Source organism: Myxine glutinosa, chromosome 1 (assembly GCF_964187855.1).
Source record: "Myxine glutinosa chromosome 1, kmMyxGlut1.1, whole genome shotgun sequence".
NCBI lineage: Eukaryota > Metazoa > Chordata > Myxini > Myxiniformes > Myxinidae > Myxine > Myxine glutinosa.
Genome location: NC_136261.1, coordinates 247,016,458 through 247,033,524, shown reverse-complemented (window position 1 = coordinate 247,033,524; position 17,067 = coordinate 247,016,458). Strand labels below are relative to the sequence as shown.

The 17,067-nt window shown below is 45.6% G+C and overlaps 1 protein-coding gene across 3 annotated transcripts; it reads right to left on the bottom strand.

The window, feature by feature from the left end:
- Positions 1-286: 286 nt before the first annotated feature.
- LOC144894061 (uncharacterized) lies at positions 287-13,595 on the bottom strand. 3 transcript variants are annotated; one of them, XM_078785825.1, is made up of 3 exons: positions 12,731-13,595; positions 3,170-3,310; positions 287-3,039 (listed from the first exon to the last, which is right to left on the bottom strand). In XM_078785825.1, the coding sequence occupies exon 3, from the start codon at positions 2,619-2,621 to the stop codon at positions 1,560-1,562; it is 1,062 nt and encodes a 353-aa protein (XP_078641951.1). In that variant the 5' UTR covers positions 2,622-3,039; positions 3,170-3,310; positions 12,731-13,595; the 3' UTR covers positions 287-1,559. The 3 variants fall into 3 exon arrangements, with proteins under 3 accessions (XP_078641951.1, XP_078641950.1, XP_078641948.1); XM_078785824.1 differs by lacking the exon at positions 12,731-13,595 and adding an exon at positions 5,635-6,537; XM_078785822.1 differs by lacking the exon at positions 12,731-13,595 and having other exon boundaries at positions 3,170-5,620.
- Between the last annotated feature and the right edge of the window lie 3,472 nt (positions 13,596-17,067).

The window sequence follows — 17,067 nt, the reverse complement described above, 5'->3', positions numbered from 1 at the left end:
GAGTGATCAACAAACTTGCAAAAATCTGTAGTCAAGTATAAATGAACGGACAGACAAACACACAAACAAACAAACAAACAAACAAACCGGAGTGATCAACAAACTTGCAAAAATCTGTAGTCAAGTATAAATGAGCGGACAGACAAACACACAAACAAACAAACAAACCGGAGTGATCAACAAACTTGCAAAAATCCCCCCCCCCCCCCCCACCCCACTCCAAGTAATAAACTGCCTCAAATGCAATACCCTCTCCTCTGGCGAGGGTAATAACACAGACAGTGCATTTGTGCTTTGAGGACCTCTCTGTATTGTGGAACCCTTCACAACTTCAAGTTTCATGAAAAACAAAGGCAGGAGTATTCTTCTGATAAACAATTTTACAACAAGGGTGTTCTCCCAATATCACACACGGCAATGAAACATGGACTACAGCAAAGATTTAGTATACATTGGTGTTCAAACTGCCATGCAAAGATGCCATCTGAGCAAAACCAAAAGGGGACAAGAAAAACAACTAAATCAGAGAGAAAACAAAATTCCTAAACACTGGTCACAATCAAAAAACTCAAATGGAACTTGGCTGGATACATGGCAAGGACAGACAAGAACTACAAACTGGCAACCGAACGAAGACCATGAAAGAAGCACGATGAGATCCAAGATCAGATTGAGAGATTACGTTCTGTTACCATTTGAGTTTTTGGCATCAGATTTTCAACAATTCTCTATTATGAGAATATGGAGAACCTAATAAATAAATTTTACATTTTTAAAATAAGCTGTCATTTTCTTAAAACTTGAGCACATGGGGTTAGAATGTTGAGATTCTTGTTGTCTTTTGGCAGCAATTTGCAGTCATTGTTGTGGACATTCTGGTGACAGCCAGCCGTATGGCTTTCATCAAGGGGTGTGGGGTGCTGGCTGGTTGTCAGGGGTTCCAGATCGTATTCTGAGGAGTTGTGCTGCATATACCCAAAGGGCTGTACGTTTTCAAGACTGCTTTCTCCTTACTCATTCACTGAATACCCTGCCTACTGCAAGGATCGCTTACAAAGAGGGCACGTACAACCCAGCATGAGTAATGCCATGTGAATTTATCAAACCTTTATCAGCAAAACTTTTCCCAGTCAGAGCATTTTTTATGCGAGCACTCCAGCGTGGGTTGCACGATGGAAGTTCAAGCTTCGTTGAGAAATAAAATCCTTGTCACAAATAAAACATTTGCAAGGATGGTATTGATGGTTGTGATCTCCATATGTGGGTTTTATGAGATGGGAGGAAGTTCTCCCAGAACTCAAAATTTCCACCTTTTTCAGGAAAGGATCATTTTTCCTGAATCAGTTTGTGAAACTTCATTCTCATAGTTTTGTTCCAAGGGCTCGTTTTAGAATTCTCACTGAACCTCTGACACCCTCCAACTGCAGTTTGTTTGTCGTGATATTCCCTGGAATGGTTTTTAAGTACTCAGTTAGGGTTTTCTTGATCATCCGGATTCCGTTGCTCCGACTATCACTGGTACAATTTCAGGTTTCTTCAATTTCGAAATCCACTTCACATCATTTTTCATATCCTGGTATTTCAGATTTCAGCTCTCTTGTGTGGATCTTCATATGTGATATCAAACTGTCTTTTCGAGAGAAACCTTTATCACATATCGAGCATGTGTGAAGTCGCTCTCCTGTATGGATCCTCATATGTAATTTCAAAGTATCTTTTCGAGAGAACCCTTTTTCACATATCGAGCATTTGAAAGGTTGCTCTCCTGTATGGATCCTCATATGTAATTTCAATCTGCCGCTATGAGAGAAACCTTTTTCACAAATGGAGCATTTGTAAGGACGCTCTCCTGTATGGATCCTCATATGTAATTTAAAATCTCTGTTTTGAGAAAAACCTTTATCACATATCGAGCATGTGTGGTGTCGCTCTCCTGTATGGATCCTCATATGTAATTTCAAAGTATCTTTTCGAGATAAACCTTTTTCACATATCGAGCATTTGAAAGGTTGCTCTCCTTTATGGATCCTCATATGTAATTTCAATCTGCCGCTATGAGAGAAACCTTTCTCACATATCGAGCATGTGTGAAGTCGCTCTCCTGTATGGATCCTCATGTGAAATGTCAAATTGCCTTTTTGAGTGAAACCTTTATCACATATCGAGCATGTGTGAGGATGCTCTCCTGTATGGATCCTCATATGTAATTTCAAATCTCTGTTTTGACAGAAACCTTTATGACATATCGAGCATGTGTGAGGACGCTCTCCTGTATGGATCCTCATATGTAATTTCAAATTGTCTTTTTTAGAGAAACCTTTATCACATGTCGAGCATGTGTGAGGACGCTCTCCTGTATGGATCCTCATATGTAATTTCAAACTGCCTTTTTGAGAGAAACCTTTATCACATATTGAGCATGTGTGAGGACGCTCTCCTGTATGGATCCTCAGATGTAATTTCAAATCTCTGTTTTGACAGAAACCTTTATCACAAATGGAGCATTTGTAAGGACGCTCTCCTGTATGGATCCTCATATGTGATTTCAAACTGCCTTTTTGAGAGAAACCTTTCTCACATATCGAGCATGTGTGAAGTCGCTCTCCTGTATGGATCCTCATATGTAATTTCAATTCGTGTTTTTCAGAGAAACCTTGATCACATATCAAGCATTTGTGTGGATGCTCTCCTGTGGATCTTCATATGCCTTTTCAATCTGCTGTTAAAAGAGAAATCTTTATCACAGATGGAGCACTTGTGGGGGCGTTTTCCAGTGTGTATCGTCATGTGCATTTTCATGTTACTCCTTGAAGCAAAATCCATTCTGCACACATTACACTTACAACGTATTCGCCTTTCTTGACCCTTGTTGTGTTTGTTTAATTTAATATTAATCTTGGTGTTGCGAGGCCAAGACATGCACTTGTATTTTTTAGAAAGGGAGTCTTGATTTCGTGATTGTTTCTTCAAAAAAAGGCTTCTTCCTCACTGCCAAGCTGCGACTGGACCTTATTTGTCCCAAATTTCTTCTGGTTTGTTCTACAGAAACAAAGAACACATTTCCTTTTTTTTGTCAAAATTAAAATGCAAAATATTTAACACTTCTCTGAAAATTATATATTTTCTCAACACAAAATATTGTATGTTAATTTTTTACATTTCCACTCACCAGTTGCAAAACAGGAAGCGCTTCCATTTGTCATGTCAATACCATCTGATCCTTCCTTTGCAGAAGCACATTTTGAATCTTCTGTGACAGATAAATCGTTGTTGTGTTGTCTGCCTTCTACATTTACAGAATAGACATCACCTGTGTACAGGTCAGGGTCAGTCTTTTGCAGGGAAATGAGATGGAGAACCATCTTGAGAGTTCATAGAACATGTTACTTCATGGAATGTATACTTCAATTTTGATGTAATAATGAAGTTAGAGATTGGTTAAAAGAAAAATTCCGGATATTAAGTGCAATTGAAATAGTCTTCTACGCCACCCTGTTTAACATGTTCAAGTACTGCTGAACTGGAGGTTCGTGGAACCAACAAGCAGGCCATTTGTGTTCAACAGGGTTAAAGTATTTAATTCAATTAAAATAAAATAAAGATTGAAAAAATTAACTCTACTCTACTCTGAAGACTGAACTCTCAAACCTGTCTCCCTCCTCCAAGTCCTGGTGGCATCTGGTCAAATCTGTTTCTGCTGTTTGTTCCCCTTCCATGCCCTCCCTTACCTCATACGGCCACACACCTGACGTTGCACCTGAAAAAGCTGAATGCCTCAACTCCGTGTTTGCCTCAAAATGTTGTGTCCCAAACCCATCGCTCTCTGTACCCACCTTCATCAGTCATACCCAGCTGCTCCCAGACTCTGTGCCCTTCTCTCCCAACAAGGCGGAGAAGTTTGTCAATTCTCGACTCTGATTCCGCAACTGGCCCAGACAGCATCAGCCCACGGGTCCCCAAATCTTGCTCTGCCGTGCTATCACACTCTCTCTCTGGTCTCTTCACCCTCTCTTTTGCTCAAGGTCATCTGCCATCTGCTTGGAAATCAGCCAACATTACCGCTTTACAAAAAAAAGGTGCAAAGATATCCCTGCAACTGCAGACCAATGAGCCTACTCCCTCTAATCAGCAAGGTCATGGAATCCATCATCGCTTCTGATAATAAATAAATCCTTCCTAGTCTCCAAAGGCTTGATCTATGATCATCATTTTGGATTAAGACCAGGCCACTCCAATTTGGACATGCTGCTTCTGCTGTCTCAACAATGGATTGAGGCCTCAATGCTGAACAGGAAATCAGAGCCGTCTCCCTTGACATATGTCATGCCTTTGATACGTTCGGTCACCCTGTCCTGCTCACCAAACACTCCTCTTATGGTATCCAAGGAAATCTCCACCCATGGCTTGTGGAGTTCTTCTCCAGTTGTAGTAAAAGTGTGGCCCTGAATGGAATTCTCTCATCTCCCCTTCCTATTAAGGCTGTAGTTCCTCGAGGCAGTGTTCTGGGCCCTGTGCTTTTTCTGGTATTCATTAATGACCTGTGCAACTCTCTGAAAAATCCTCTCTATCTTTTTGCTGACGACTCCACCCTCTGCTGCTACTTATCTCAACGCTGAGATTGACAGGCAGCAGCCTCTTCACTCTCTGCAGATGGGATAAAATCACAAACTGGTCAAAAAGTGGAACATGTCATTCAATCCTGACAAATCTCACATCCTCACTATTTCTTTTTGTAAAGACCATCTGGAAAACCCACTGTCACTCAAGCTTTTGGGTCACACTATCTGCCATGATCTTTCCTGGGAAAACCACATTTCCAAGCTGGCCTCCAAAGGCAGTCGCCGACTGGGCATCCTCCATCGTGTGAAGTTCTTTATTGGCACGACTGAGCTTCTCACCATAAACAAGGCTTTCATCCACAACTTGATGGAGTACTGCTCTCCCCTCTGGGCTGGTGCTCCTGCCTCACACCTCACTCAGCTTCATGCTGTAGAAACCAAAGCTTTTAGAATCATTGGCATCTCCCTTGATGAAGCTGATTCTGAGGGCCTTTCACTCTCTCTGCAGGCAGGTCGGTAGTCTTTCTGTGTTCTACTGATTCCTCTCTGGCCAAGCTCCTAAAAAAAAAAAGTTGGTGATTGAATTCAGTCAGATGATATGAAAATCTTGTTCAAATTTGAAGTCAATCGGATGAAAATTGGGGATTTTATTAATTTGAAAAAGTGGTTGACCTTTGGCCTATGTTGGCCTTTTGGCCTACGCTAATCTCAAAAATAGTTAGTGGTTGAATTCAGTAAGCTATGTAAATCCTAATCAAATTTCAAGTCAAACAGATGAAAATTGAGGATTTTAGAAATTTGCAAAAAAGTGGTCGACTTTTGGCCAATGTTGACCTGTTGACCTTTTGACCTCAAATATATAGGAGTTTGTCGGACCACAAACTCTACCATTTGGTGAAGTTTTGTGAAGATCAGTTAAAAACTGTCACCTGTAGTCAAGTCTAAGTGAGCGAACACACAAACACACAAACCAGTGATCAACAAAGTTGCAAAAGAAAAAAAAAAAGCCCAAGTAACAAACATGTTATTATGTAGAAGTGTAGATTATTAACTTTTTACATCCCGATTTACACACCTGTTACGGATCGTTGTGCAGGTCTGACACCATCCTCTTCGCACCAACACTCGTTTAAAGGTATATCAGTGTTTTGCACGAACTGGACCAGAACCTTCAAAGTTATGAAACAATTAGAACACGATCTTGCGATCTCGCGAGAGATTGAGATCTCACGAGATCTTTGTCGGCGAGGTCACGTTTTTCGAAGCTGTTCCATGCGCTCACGCTTTCGAAGCTTCGTAATTTTTTCACAATTGTGTTTTTGTGGAGACTGTATCTATCTTTCGGTGTGTGTACCTATAGCGTGTGCTTAGGAAAATTTTTGGTGTTAATTTTTCGTACATGTATACACAATCGTCGGTTAATTCGTGTCGCGTATTCTGAGGCCTAGTACGAGTCGGCTGAGGCTACCGTCTCCGACCTTGTGGTTTTGTTTTCTCTCAACGGTTCATCGAATGCGCTGCAATTACTTTCGTTCTCTGTTTCGTCCCAGTCGTTCACCCCATACTTCCTTGTTTAATATCTGTACTCAAAAAAAAAAAACCCAAAAAAATATTTCCTTCTCAGTTCTTATTCGTTTATTTGTTGTTCTTATTTGTTCGTTCGTTCTTCGTTCACGTTGTTCGTGATCACGTGATCACGTGGTCAGAAATGTTTAATCTCTCCCCTGAAGAACTGTATTCTGTCATATATTATAACACCTTTTCTTCTCCTATAAAAGGATGCTTTCGTCTTGCTCACCAAATCTATTGATTCCAAAAAAAAATAAAAATACCATCTCCTACAGTTCCTCTTTTCTACATTCCCGAACCTCTCCAACCCTCCACCCCTCCTTCAGCGTCCTCAAACGTATTTTTGACTCGAAGGTCTCAAACTCATTTTGCAAAAAATGTTAGTTTCCCATGAATCGTACACTTTTCAAAATCCAATCTCACCCCTCCCCTCCAAATCTTCCCCATCCCCCCTTCCCTCCAAAACTTCCCCATCCCCCCTCCCCTCCCCTCCAAAACTTCCCCCATCACCCTCCCCTCCAAATCTACCCCCTTACCTCTCCAAATCTTCCCCATCACCCATCTCTTTCAAATATTCCTCCTTGCCCCTCCCCTCCAAATCTTCCCTATCACCCATGTCTTTCAAATCTTCCCCCTTGCCCCTCCCCTCCAAATCTTCCCCATCACCCCTTCCCTCCAAAACTTCCCCATCACCCCTCCCCTCCAAAACTTCCCCATCACCCCTCCCCTCCAAAACTTCCCCATCACCCCTCCCCTCCAAATCTACCCTCTTGCCCCTCCCCTCCAAATCTTCCCCATCACCCATCCCTTTCAAATCTCCCCCCTTGCCCCTTCCATCCCCTCCCTCCTAAACTCCCCCCACACCCCTCCCCTCCGAGACTCTCCCTCGCTCCTCCCCTCCTAGACTCCCCTCTGACCCCTCCTCCTCAAAGCGTCCTCCCTTCTTCTTCCCCCTTCCAACTTTCACCTTCATCTCCACCAACCTTCTGCCTCGCTCTTCCCCCTCCTCAAATAACACCTCACTGTGCCTCACCCAATCACCATAAAACCTTTTGTCCACTCCATTCTTCCCTTTCTCCAAGCTATTCTGAAATCTCTGAAATCTCTGACACACCTTCAACAGCTCTCCCTACCTCTTCCTCCTCTTCCACATCTTACCCTACCCCTCCCCCCCCCCCCTGTTCTGTATCCGATGCTCCCCCTTCCTCTTCATTAACGGTATGGACCTCAAACATCCGGGGCCTTCGCTCAAACTTGACTGATCTCTCCATACAGGTTGCTTTTGACAAACCAGATGTGATCTGCTTAACAGAAACTTTCCTCCTTCATGATGTCTCTGATTCGTTGGTTTCTCTCCCAGGTTACTCCCTCCTCTGGTATGATAGACCTGAGCCTCGTCCTGGAGGTGGGGTTGCTATCTTTATAAAAAAAACTATCTTCCTCACTCGCCCTCCACTGCCCTCTCTCCACCTCACCCCCAGGAATACCTTTGGCTATGGCTTCCCCTTCGCTCCCACCTTTTGTTCATATGTGTGTTGTACCGTCCACCAAACAGTGATGACTCCATCTACATCTCGCTGTCTGATAATATGGACCAACTTCTATCTACCCATCCCAACTCTCTCTTCCTCATATGTGGTGATTTCAATTGTCACCATGCCAGTTGGCTGGGTGTGGGTACCTCTCTCACCAGCCATGGCTCTTCACCAAAGGACTTCTGCGACTCACTGGGACTGACACAATCTGTCAATTTCACGACCCGGATCTCAGTCAACGGAGCATCTTCGCTTCTGGACTTGGTTATGACTAACTTCCCTGAAAATGTCTGCTGCTCCTCTTCTGCTCCAATCGGCTCATCTGATCATGTGCTTGTTAAAGTGGACATCTCTCTGACCATTCTCAGAGAGCCTCCTCAGCGTCAACGAGTCTGGCATTTCACTCAGGCCAACTGGCATGGTCTTCAAGCAGCCATCAATCATCTGGACTGGTCTCCCATCTCTACCGCCTCTGACATCAACTCATCCTGGGAATTCTTTCAAAGTAAATTGCTCTCTCTCTCTCATGCACAGATTTATCCCATCTCGTCTTCAGTTGTCATACCATTCCTCCCGTCCATGGTACACGGAATCTTGTGGTGAGGCTGTTGCCCAGAAACAACTTGCTTTAGTCTCCTGGAAAGCAAATCCAACGGAAGGAAATCTCATTTCCTTTCACAAAGCCCGAAACAAGTGTGTGTCCACCCTCAGGAGAGCCAGGAAACAATATCTCTCTGTTCTCAAGACCAAACTCTCTTATCTGTCTCCCTCTTCCAAATCCTGGTGGCGTCTGGTCAAATCTGTTTCTGGTGTTTGTTCCCCCTCCATCCCCTCCCTCACCTCAAACGGCTACACAGCTGACTCCGCACGTGAAAAAGCTGAATGCCTCAACTCTGTGTTTTCCTCTAAATCTTGTGTCCCAAACCCATCCCTCTCTGTACCCACCGTACCCAGTCGTACCCAGCTGCTCTTAGACTCTGTGTCCTTTCCTCCTGACAAGGTGGAAAAGTTTCTGTCAACCCTCGACTCTGATTCTGCAACTGGTCCTGACGGCATCAGCCCACGGGTCCTAAAATCATGTTCTTCCGTTCTTTCACTCCCTCTCTCTGTTCTCTTCACCCTCTCTTTTGCTCAAGGTCATCTGCCATCTGCTTGGAAATCAGCCAACATCACCCGCTTTGCACAAAAAAGGTGCAAAAACAGATCCTAGCAACTACAGACCAATCAGCCTTCTCCCAATTATCAGCAAAGTCATGGAATCCATCATTGCTTCAGATATGAAATCTTTCCTCTTATCCAATGGCTTGATCTCTGACCATCAATTTGGTTTCAGACCTGGTCACTCTACTCTGGACATGCTGCTTCTGCTTTCTCAACAACGGATGGAGGTCCTAAACGCCAAACAGGAAATTAGAGCTGTCTCCCTTGACATTTCACGTGCCTTCAATACGGTCTGGCACCCCGCTCTGCTCAACAAACTCTCCTACTTTGGTATCCATGGAAATCTCCACGCATGGCTGGCGGACTTCCTCTCTAGTCGTAGTCAACGTGTGGCCTTGAATGGGTTTCTCTCATCTCCTCTTCCTGTTCAGGCTGCAGTTCCCCAAGGCAGTGTTCTGGGCCCTGTGCTTTTTCTTGTCTTCATCAATGATCTCTCTGACTCTCTTGAAAATCCTCTCTATCTCTTTGCTGACGACTCTACTCTCTGTCGCTCCATTCCTCATCCCTCAGATCGGCAGTCTGCAACCTCCTCACTCTCTGCAGACCTGGACAAAATCACAGACTGGGCAAACAAGTGGAACATGTCTTTCAATCCTGACAAATCTCACACTCTTACGATGTCTCTCCGAAAAGACCGACTGGACAACCCTCCCATCCACTTTCTGAATAATCCTCTCCAAGAAGTTCTGTCACTCAAGCTTTTGGGTCTCACTATCTGCCATGATCTTTCCTGGGAAAACCACATTTCAAATCTGGCCTCCAAAGCCAGTCGCCGACTGGGCATCCTCCGTCGTGCGAAGTCCTTCCTTGGCACACCTGAGCTCCTCACCACATACAAGGCTTTCATCCGCAGCTCAATGGAATACTGCTCTCCCCTCTGGGCTGGTGCTCCTGCCTCACACCTAGCTCGCCTTCACGCTGTTGAAACCAAAGCATTCAGAATCATTGGAATCTCCCGTGATGAAGCTAACTCCAAAGGCCTCTCACTCACTCACCGCAGGCAGGTTGGTGGTCTTTCCGTCTTCTACCGACTCCTCTCTGGCCTTGCACCCCCAGCTCTCTCTGCGCTCTGTCCCGCAAATATTCCTACAGGTCGCACAATATCTGCCTGCAACCCTCTTATGGTTAAACTGCCAGAATCAAGACTCTCTGCTCACTTTCACTCCTTCATTCCTCTTTTCTCCCGCCTCTGGAACAAACTCACTCACTCTCTTCAATCCCACTCCACCCTCCAGGTCTTTAAAACAGGTGTTCACCACCATCTCTTATCTTCCCCCATCCAAAACCTTGATCTTTTCTACCCCCGCTAATTTCACCCCAATTCCACTTTTTTGAAATACCAACTTCTGTCCAGCAAGTCCTTGGTGTCCTTGTGTTTTATACTTCTCCCTCCCCCCCCCCTTCCCATGCCTCCTCCCCCCGGGCCCTCTCCCTTCCACACATCTCCCTGGTCTCGGATGTTGTGTTTGTGTGCTTCCCCTTCTCCCCATCTTGTCTTCCGCTCCCTCTTTTTGGGTATTTTGTTTGTCTGGTTGATTTGTTTGTGAAGTAAATGTTAGCTCTTTCACGAGCCTCGATTCAGTATACAAAAAATTGGAATCAGTATCGGAATCGGAGGTCAACGTGCAATGTTTGTCTATGTAAACCACAATTTGGATCAAGGTGGGTTATGAGTGCGACGACACTGGCAAAATCGACACTTTAGGGCTTTTTTCAGCACTTTGTGATTGGCAAAAGAAAAGAAAAATATCAAAATATTTTCCTATTACCATGGTTTTCAGAAGAAAAAAATTGCATTTGGGTTTCTCTTTATCAGAGGCCCAGCACAATTTGTGATGCAATGCCCATCCGCACAAAGCTGGCAGAGAGCTATATAGCCGAGTCAACAATGAAACCCAGGCAAGACGGCTCAAAAGTAAGTGCGCTAGCTGGGTACCATCTTGTCGGACCATTGCAACCAGGTGCACACACATTTATGTACTTGAAACAAACCTGAAAGCAATCGTCGGATATTCATCATACCCAAGTAGCCAGGAAATCAGCTCAGTAACATGTGATGTCCCTCTGTACCGACCTCGTCCTCATATCCCCTCTCCATTCCTTCCATCTTTATTTTGTTTTAAACGAGCATCAATCTCAATAGATCAGTACTGCAGAAATGCACTAATTGGCAGAAGTCTGACACGTGTGAAAATGGTAATTTTAACCCTTTTCCTTCTCCTTTCCCAGTGAAGAATATGCATGAGAGCAACGACTTGTCCGATATAGTACCAGTACCTTCAATTTGTTTGCTTATTTTTTTTCTTTATTTTTGTGGTGGGGGGGGGGGGGGGCGGGGGCCTTAAATTATCATTTAAAACAGGTAGACTGCTTCTTTTCTATTTTTAAATCGCATTCTTTAATCGCGCTGTTAAATTGCCGTTCTTTCAGTTTATTATTAAGAGAAGGTTAACAGATGAGCTATATTTAAAATAACCCAAACAAGGGTGATGGTCAGACTTTGATTGAAGGTATTTCATCAATACATTATCTCAGTTTTTCGTTTTATAAGTTCATTTTATAAACAAATTGCATGTCTCGGTGGTGTAGTGCTGAGAGCGTCCGCTTCAAGTCTAGGAGGGGGAGGTGGGGCAGTCCAAACCCCAGCCAAGTCATACCAAAGACTTTTAAAATGGGACGTGCCGTTTTCTAGCATTTACATGATAAGAGCACGGACAATCCTCATATGTTGCCATCCATGGAGAGAAGGAAATGGCACTCATGAGTGTGGTTCGAAAGGTGGCACCATTGGTACCCAGAGTACCCAGGGAAGTGATGGCACTTCCCCCAACCTCAGTGGCTGTTTGTTTCTAAACGCCCGGTGTTGTGTCTCTGTATTTGTCTGTGTGTACGTGGTGTGTATGTGTGTGTATATGTGAATGTGTGAGTTCCACTTCAAGCCTTAGATACTGTAAAAAAAACAACAAAATAAAGTAATTAGGGGGTTACATCCCCTAAGACTAGGGTGCCAGACCTATTTATACTCCTATAAGAGAATAGTTTGTTCTACTGACGTTTTAGGAGATTCATATCTTGTCACTGTCTAAGGATATTAAGCTGCTTGGTACAGCGAATGTCCATCGACATGTACTTGGTACAGCGACACGCGAATGTCCATCGCTTTTCATTCGAAAGATTGAGCTGTGAGCGTAATATGCATCATATTGTTGTGGTTTTGGAAAATTCACCCCCTGAACGGAGGGGGGGGGGGTACACCCATATACACCCCAGAAATCCCGAGATAGTTATTTATTTGTCTATGGTAAAGGAATACCTCTGCCCATTGTCTAACGGGATCGGGAATGGGAACATGCGTTGTGGTTGGTTTAGTCTGACGTTCCGCAACCATTGGGTCGCGACCCAATGTTTGGGTCGCGAAGGATTTTCAATGGGTCACACGATCGTTTCAGAAATCGCGGGGAAAAAAACTTTATCGACGATTTACTTCTCCCGACTGAACAGAACAGAGATCAAACGAAGGCCGACACAAACTTTATAGTGTGGACTCTCCCACCGCGCTGTACCGATGTACCACGATGTCCCACGATGTACAGCGCTATACCGATGTACCACGCTGTACCGATGTACCGATGTACCACGCTGTACCGATGTACAGCGCTATACCGATGTACAGCGCTATACCGATGTACCGCGATGTACCGTGCGTGCATCCGGTCAGTCAGATCATACGTTTAGTTTCCGACACGCGAATGTCCATCGCTTTTCATTCGAAAGATTGAGCTGTGAGCGTTAGGTACTCGCCATGGCTGGAAAGTATCAGCCTGTGTTCCTGAACTATGGGTTCACCTTGAATATCGATGAGCACAATGTTCATCGACCAGTGTGTGGTATGCCTCGATGTGTTGGCCAACGAGTCCCTCGGGTCCCAAAAGCTGAAACGGCACCTCGAGAAGAAACATGGAGATCATGTCAACAAGTCACGGGAGTTTTTTCTCCAGAAACAATGCGAGATGAACAACAGCAAGTCAGCAAGTCAGCATCCCACCTGGCATCCCTGCACCCCGACGCTGCCGGTCGCCAGAGGGCGCTTCGCCGGGTCATCCGCTTGCCCCGCAAACTGGCCCTCCAGGTGCGCGGGAATTCTGGGGGGGTGCGTGTGGCGGACACGAAAGCTCACTGGCGTGAGGGCATCATTCCACGCACCAAGTGGGTGGCGGCCATGCCCAAGGGGTAGGCGTGGCCGCGGGATATACACCGGGCGCGCAGCCCGGAGCACGCCAGTGCTACAGTTGAGCTCGTTTAATAAAGACTCTTAAACTCACCGTGTTGGCCGCTTCCTTCTTGTTGTACAAGCAAGCGCGCATAGCACCGTGCTTCAACGTCATAAGCAATCGATATTTCCGTGAAGGTTTGTGGGGGGGGGGGGGGGGGGGTTCGATGGGTCGTGACTGGATGCCTGGGTTTTTATTGGGTCCTGGGCTAAAAAGGTTGCAGAACGCAGGTTGAGTCGATGTATTCCCGTTGTGGTGTCTCCCCATTTACAACGATCTCTTTCTTTCAATCTGCTTTCGGTCCGTCCGTTCCACCCCACGAGTTCATTCCCACCTCCGTTTGTTCAATTCTTTACTCTTTCATTTGTGGTAATTATCATCCATCCAAATTCATACCGGCAACCGAAGCCCCAAAAGTAACAATTAATTGTCAACAATCCTCCAGATCGGGCGTCTTACCTTCTTGTACTTCGACCTTCGTGACCCGGGGAACACCCCAAATACATGCCATTCAAACAAACCTTTCTTTTCACTCGTACCAAATGCAGGGAGCATGAGGCCGGATCTTTCAGGCACACCAAGTGCTGTACAAAAAAGTGGAACGCCAAGTCATGCGATATGCATACTGTATAAGGAACATTCTCGTGGGAGGGAAGAGGTGGGAGACATGCCCTTACCGCTTTACTTGTGAGGTGCAGGAGTGAGGGTTTTGTTGAAAGCTGCCTTACACACTGGGAATTTCCATGGGCCTCATTGTGGTTCCCTCCCCCCTTCATGTGCGCACCAATGGAGAAGGCTGCATTAAGCTGACAGACGATTGCATGGGCTGTGCTCGCCTGGAAGCCACGCACTGCGTGGAAAGTATAAAGGGTAGAAGGCAGCTGAATTTGGGGTGGTGGTGGTGAGCTGTGGTGAACTGCATTGGTGCTGAGCTGCCGTGGTGGTGAGCTTCCTTGGGGTGCCTCAGAATGAGCTCGGCAGTCACGAGTTGCTCGAATCTGCTCGAAGGTTCACCTGCAGGGAATGAACCACTCTGGGTCACGTTCGTCTGCTGGAACGTGCAGTGACACCACTCCGACATTAACACTGCATCACCCCCTCATTATAACTTCCTCCCCCCCACCTGTATTATTTGGCCCCATCCAGACCCACCTGGCTAGTTAAGGTGAGCCTGGAGTCGTTCCCATACTCCTAACAGCCTCTTTCGTTGTCTCTGTTTGTAATTAAGATCCTATAGCGATACGAAGGATAAGTCTGCTCTTTCGTGTCTTTTTACTTTGTTTTTTGTTGAAGATACATTCCCTTTTGCCTTTGATTTTGCTTAGTTAATAAAGAGCTATAAATAAAGTGTTTTTCACCAATGCTTTGTGATGAATACTCGTGCATTTCCCATCTGCTTCGTCCTTGCCCTTTCTTCCATTGATCCAACATAAAGGTGTACGTAGTTGATAGCCAGGAGTTCTGCCCCACTGTTTCGCTTCGGTCGTGTTTTGCCAGTGTTTACTCAGGTTCCTCGGCCGTAGTAGTAATAGGAGGTGAAGGACGGGTGAATGTTAAGGGCATGGTCATTAGCCGAGGTCATTGAGTCACCAACAGATAACACAACATAAAGGTGTGGGGTCCCTGTTAGACACAAATATCTCAACCAGCATCCACGGTTGCTCAACAACCCAATGGGCCGTGGAGTTAGCCGTAGCCTGGTAACCTAAGGTCCGGAGGTCAGGAAGCAAGTCCGAGAATAGCTTGGAGAAAATGCCAAACAATAGAAAATAAAGGACATTCAAAAAATATCGTTGTTTATGCTGGACGACCCACATGCTCTTAGGAGGAACCAAGTGATGCTCTGAAAAGTTCATATAAAGGGGCACCAATTTGATTTGTCCAGCTGCATGAAGTAATAATAATAATAATACATTTATTTTATATAACGCTTTTCAAGAAGCCCAAAGACGCTTTGACAGAGTACAAAAAACAAATGTAAAAAGACAAAAATCAATAGGTAAATAATCAAAGCAAAAGGAAGGAGAAGAAGAAGAGATAGTCAGGGGTTAAATCCTGTGGGTTAAATGTTGAATGCAGTGTTGAACAGGTGGGTCTTGAGTGATGTTTTGAATGTGGTGAGTGAGGAGTCTCTGATGGTGTGAGGTAGTGAGTTCCAGAGGATGGGAGCAACGATGGAGAAGGCCCTGTCCCCCCAGGATCTGAATTTGGTCCGGATGGGGGGGGCAGGAGGTTGGTACCAGCAGAGAGGAGGTTGCGGGTGGGAGTGTGTCTGGAGAGGACGTCAGTCAGGTAGGATGGGGCCAGGTTATGGAGGGCTTTGTCGGTCAAGAGGAGGATTTTGTACTGGATTCTCTTGGGGATAGGGAGCCAGTGAAGCTTGTAAAGGACGGGGGTGATGTGGTCACGGGTCCGGGATTGAGTGAGTAGACAGGCAGCGGAGTTCTGAATGTATTGGAGTTTATTGTTGATTATTGAGGGTGAACCATAGAGGAGGCTGTTGCAGTAGTCCAGACGGGAGGTGATGAAGGCGTGGATGAGGCTTTCTGCAGCCGTGGAGGAGAGGGATGGACAGAGACGGGCGATGTTTTTCAGGTGAAAGGAGGCTGTCTTTGTGATCTGTTTAGTGTATTTGTCGAAGGAGAGGGTTTGGTCAAAGATGATACCAAGATTCCGGATGTGAGGGGAGGTGGATACTGGGAAACCGTCGATGTTGAGGGCAAAGTTATGGGTGGATTTGGTGAGCGTTTTTGGGCCAATGATGATTATTTCAGATTTATCATAGTTAAGTTTGAGGAAGTTGATTTGAAGCCAGGATTTTATTTCAGTGATGCAGTTTGTCAGGATAGAGTGGGTGGCGGTGGAGATGGACTTGGTGGAGATGAAAAGCTGGATGTCATCGGCGAAGCAGTGGAATTGGAGACCATGACGGCGGATTAAGTGACCAAGGGGGGACAGGTACAGGATGAAGAGGAGGGGGCCAATAACTGAACCTTGGGGAACACCTTGGGGGAGGGGAGCAGTGGGGGATTTGCAGTTATTGATGGAGATGAACTGGCGTCTGTCAGAGAGGTATGATTTGATCCAAGAGAGGGCAGTGCCGGTAATGTTAAAGGTGGTTTCAAGTCGGGTGAGGAGGATGGAGTGATTGATGGTGTCAAAGGCAGCGCTGAGGTCGAGGAGGATGAGAATGTTGAGGTTGCCAGCGTCAGAGGAGAGGAGAAGGTCGTTGGTGATTTTGAGGAGAGCAGTTTCAGTACTGTGGTTGGAGCGGAATCCGGATTGGAATGTTTCATACAGGTTATTGGCAGAGAGGTGATGTTTAAGTTGAGTGGCTACAGCGCGTTCCAAAACTTTTGACACAAGGGTAGGTTGGAGATGGGTCTGAAGTTATTTAGGGTGTCAGGGTTGAGTCCCGGTTTTTTCAGAATGGGGGTAACAGCAGCAATTTTGAGGGATGGTGGGACGATGCCTGTAGACAGGGAGGAGTTTATTGTTGCAGTGATAAGTGGAGAGAGAGCAGGAAGGGAGGCCTTGACAAAGCTGGAGGGGATTGGGTCAAGAGTGCAGGTGGCAGTTTTCATTACTATGAGGAATTCAGAGAGGTCAGTCGGGGAGACTGGGGAGAAGTGAGACAGGGGTTGGCAGGATAAGGGGGGGCAGGTAGTTTGAGGGGGAGCGGGTGCGGTGGTGGTTAAGCTGTTGTAGATGTTGGCAATTTTGCATTGGAAGAATGAAAGGAAGGAGATGCAGTTGTCTACTGTGAATGACTGGGTGGTGGTGTTCAGGGGGCTGAGGAGTTTGTTTATTGTAGAGAAGAGTGCTTTTGGGTTTCCAGAGCCAGAGTGGATAATTTGAGAGTAGTAGGCGGAGGGGGCGCTGGAGAGGGCATCTTTGTAGTGTTGTAGGTGG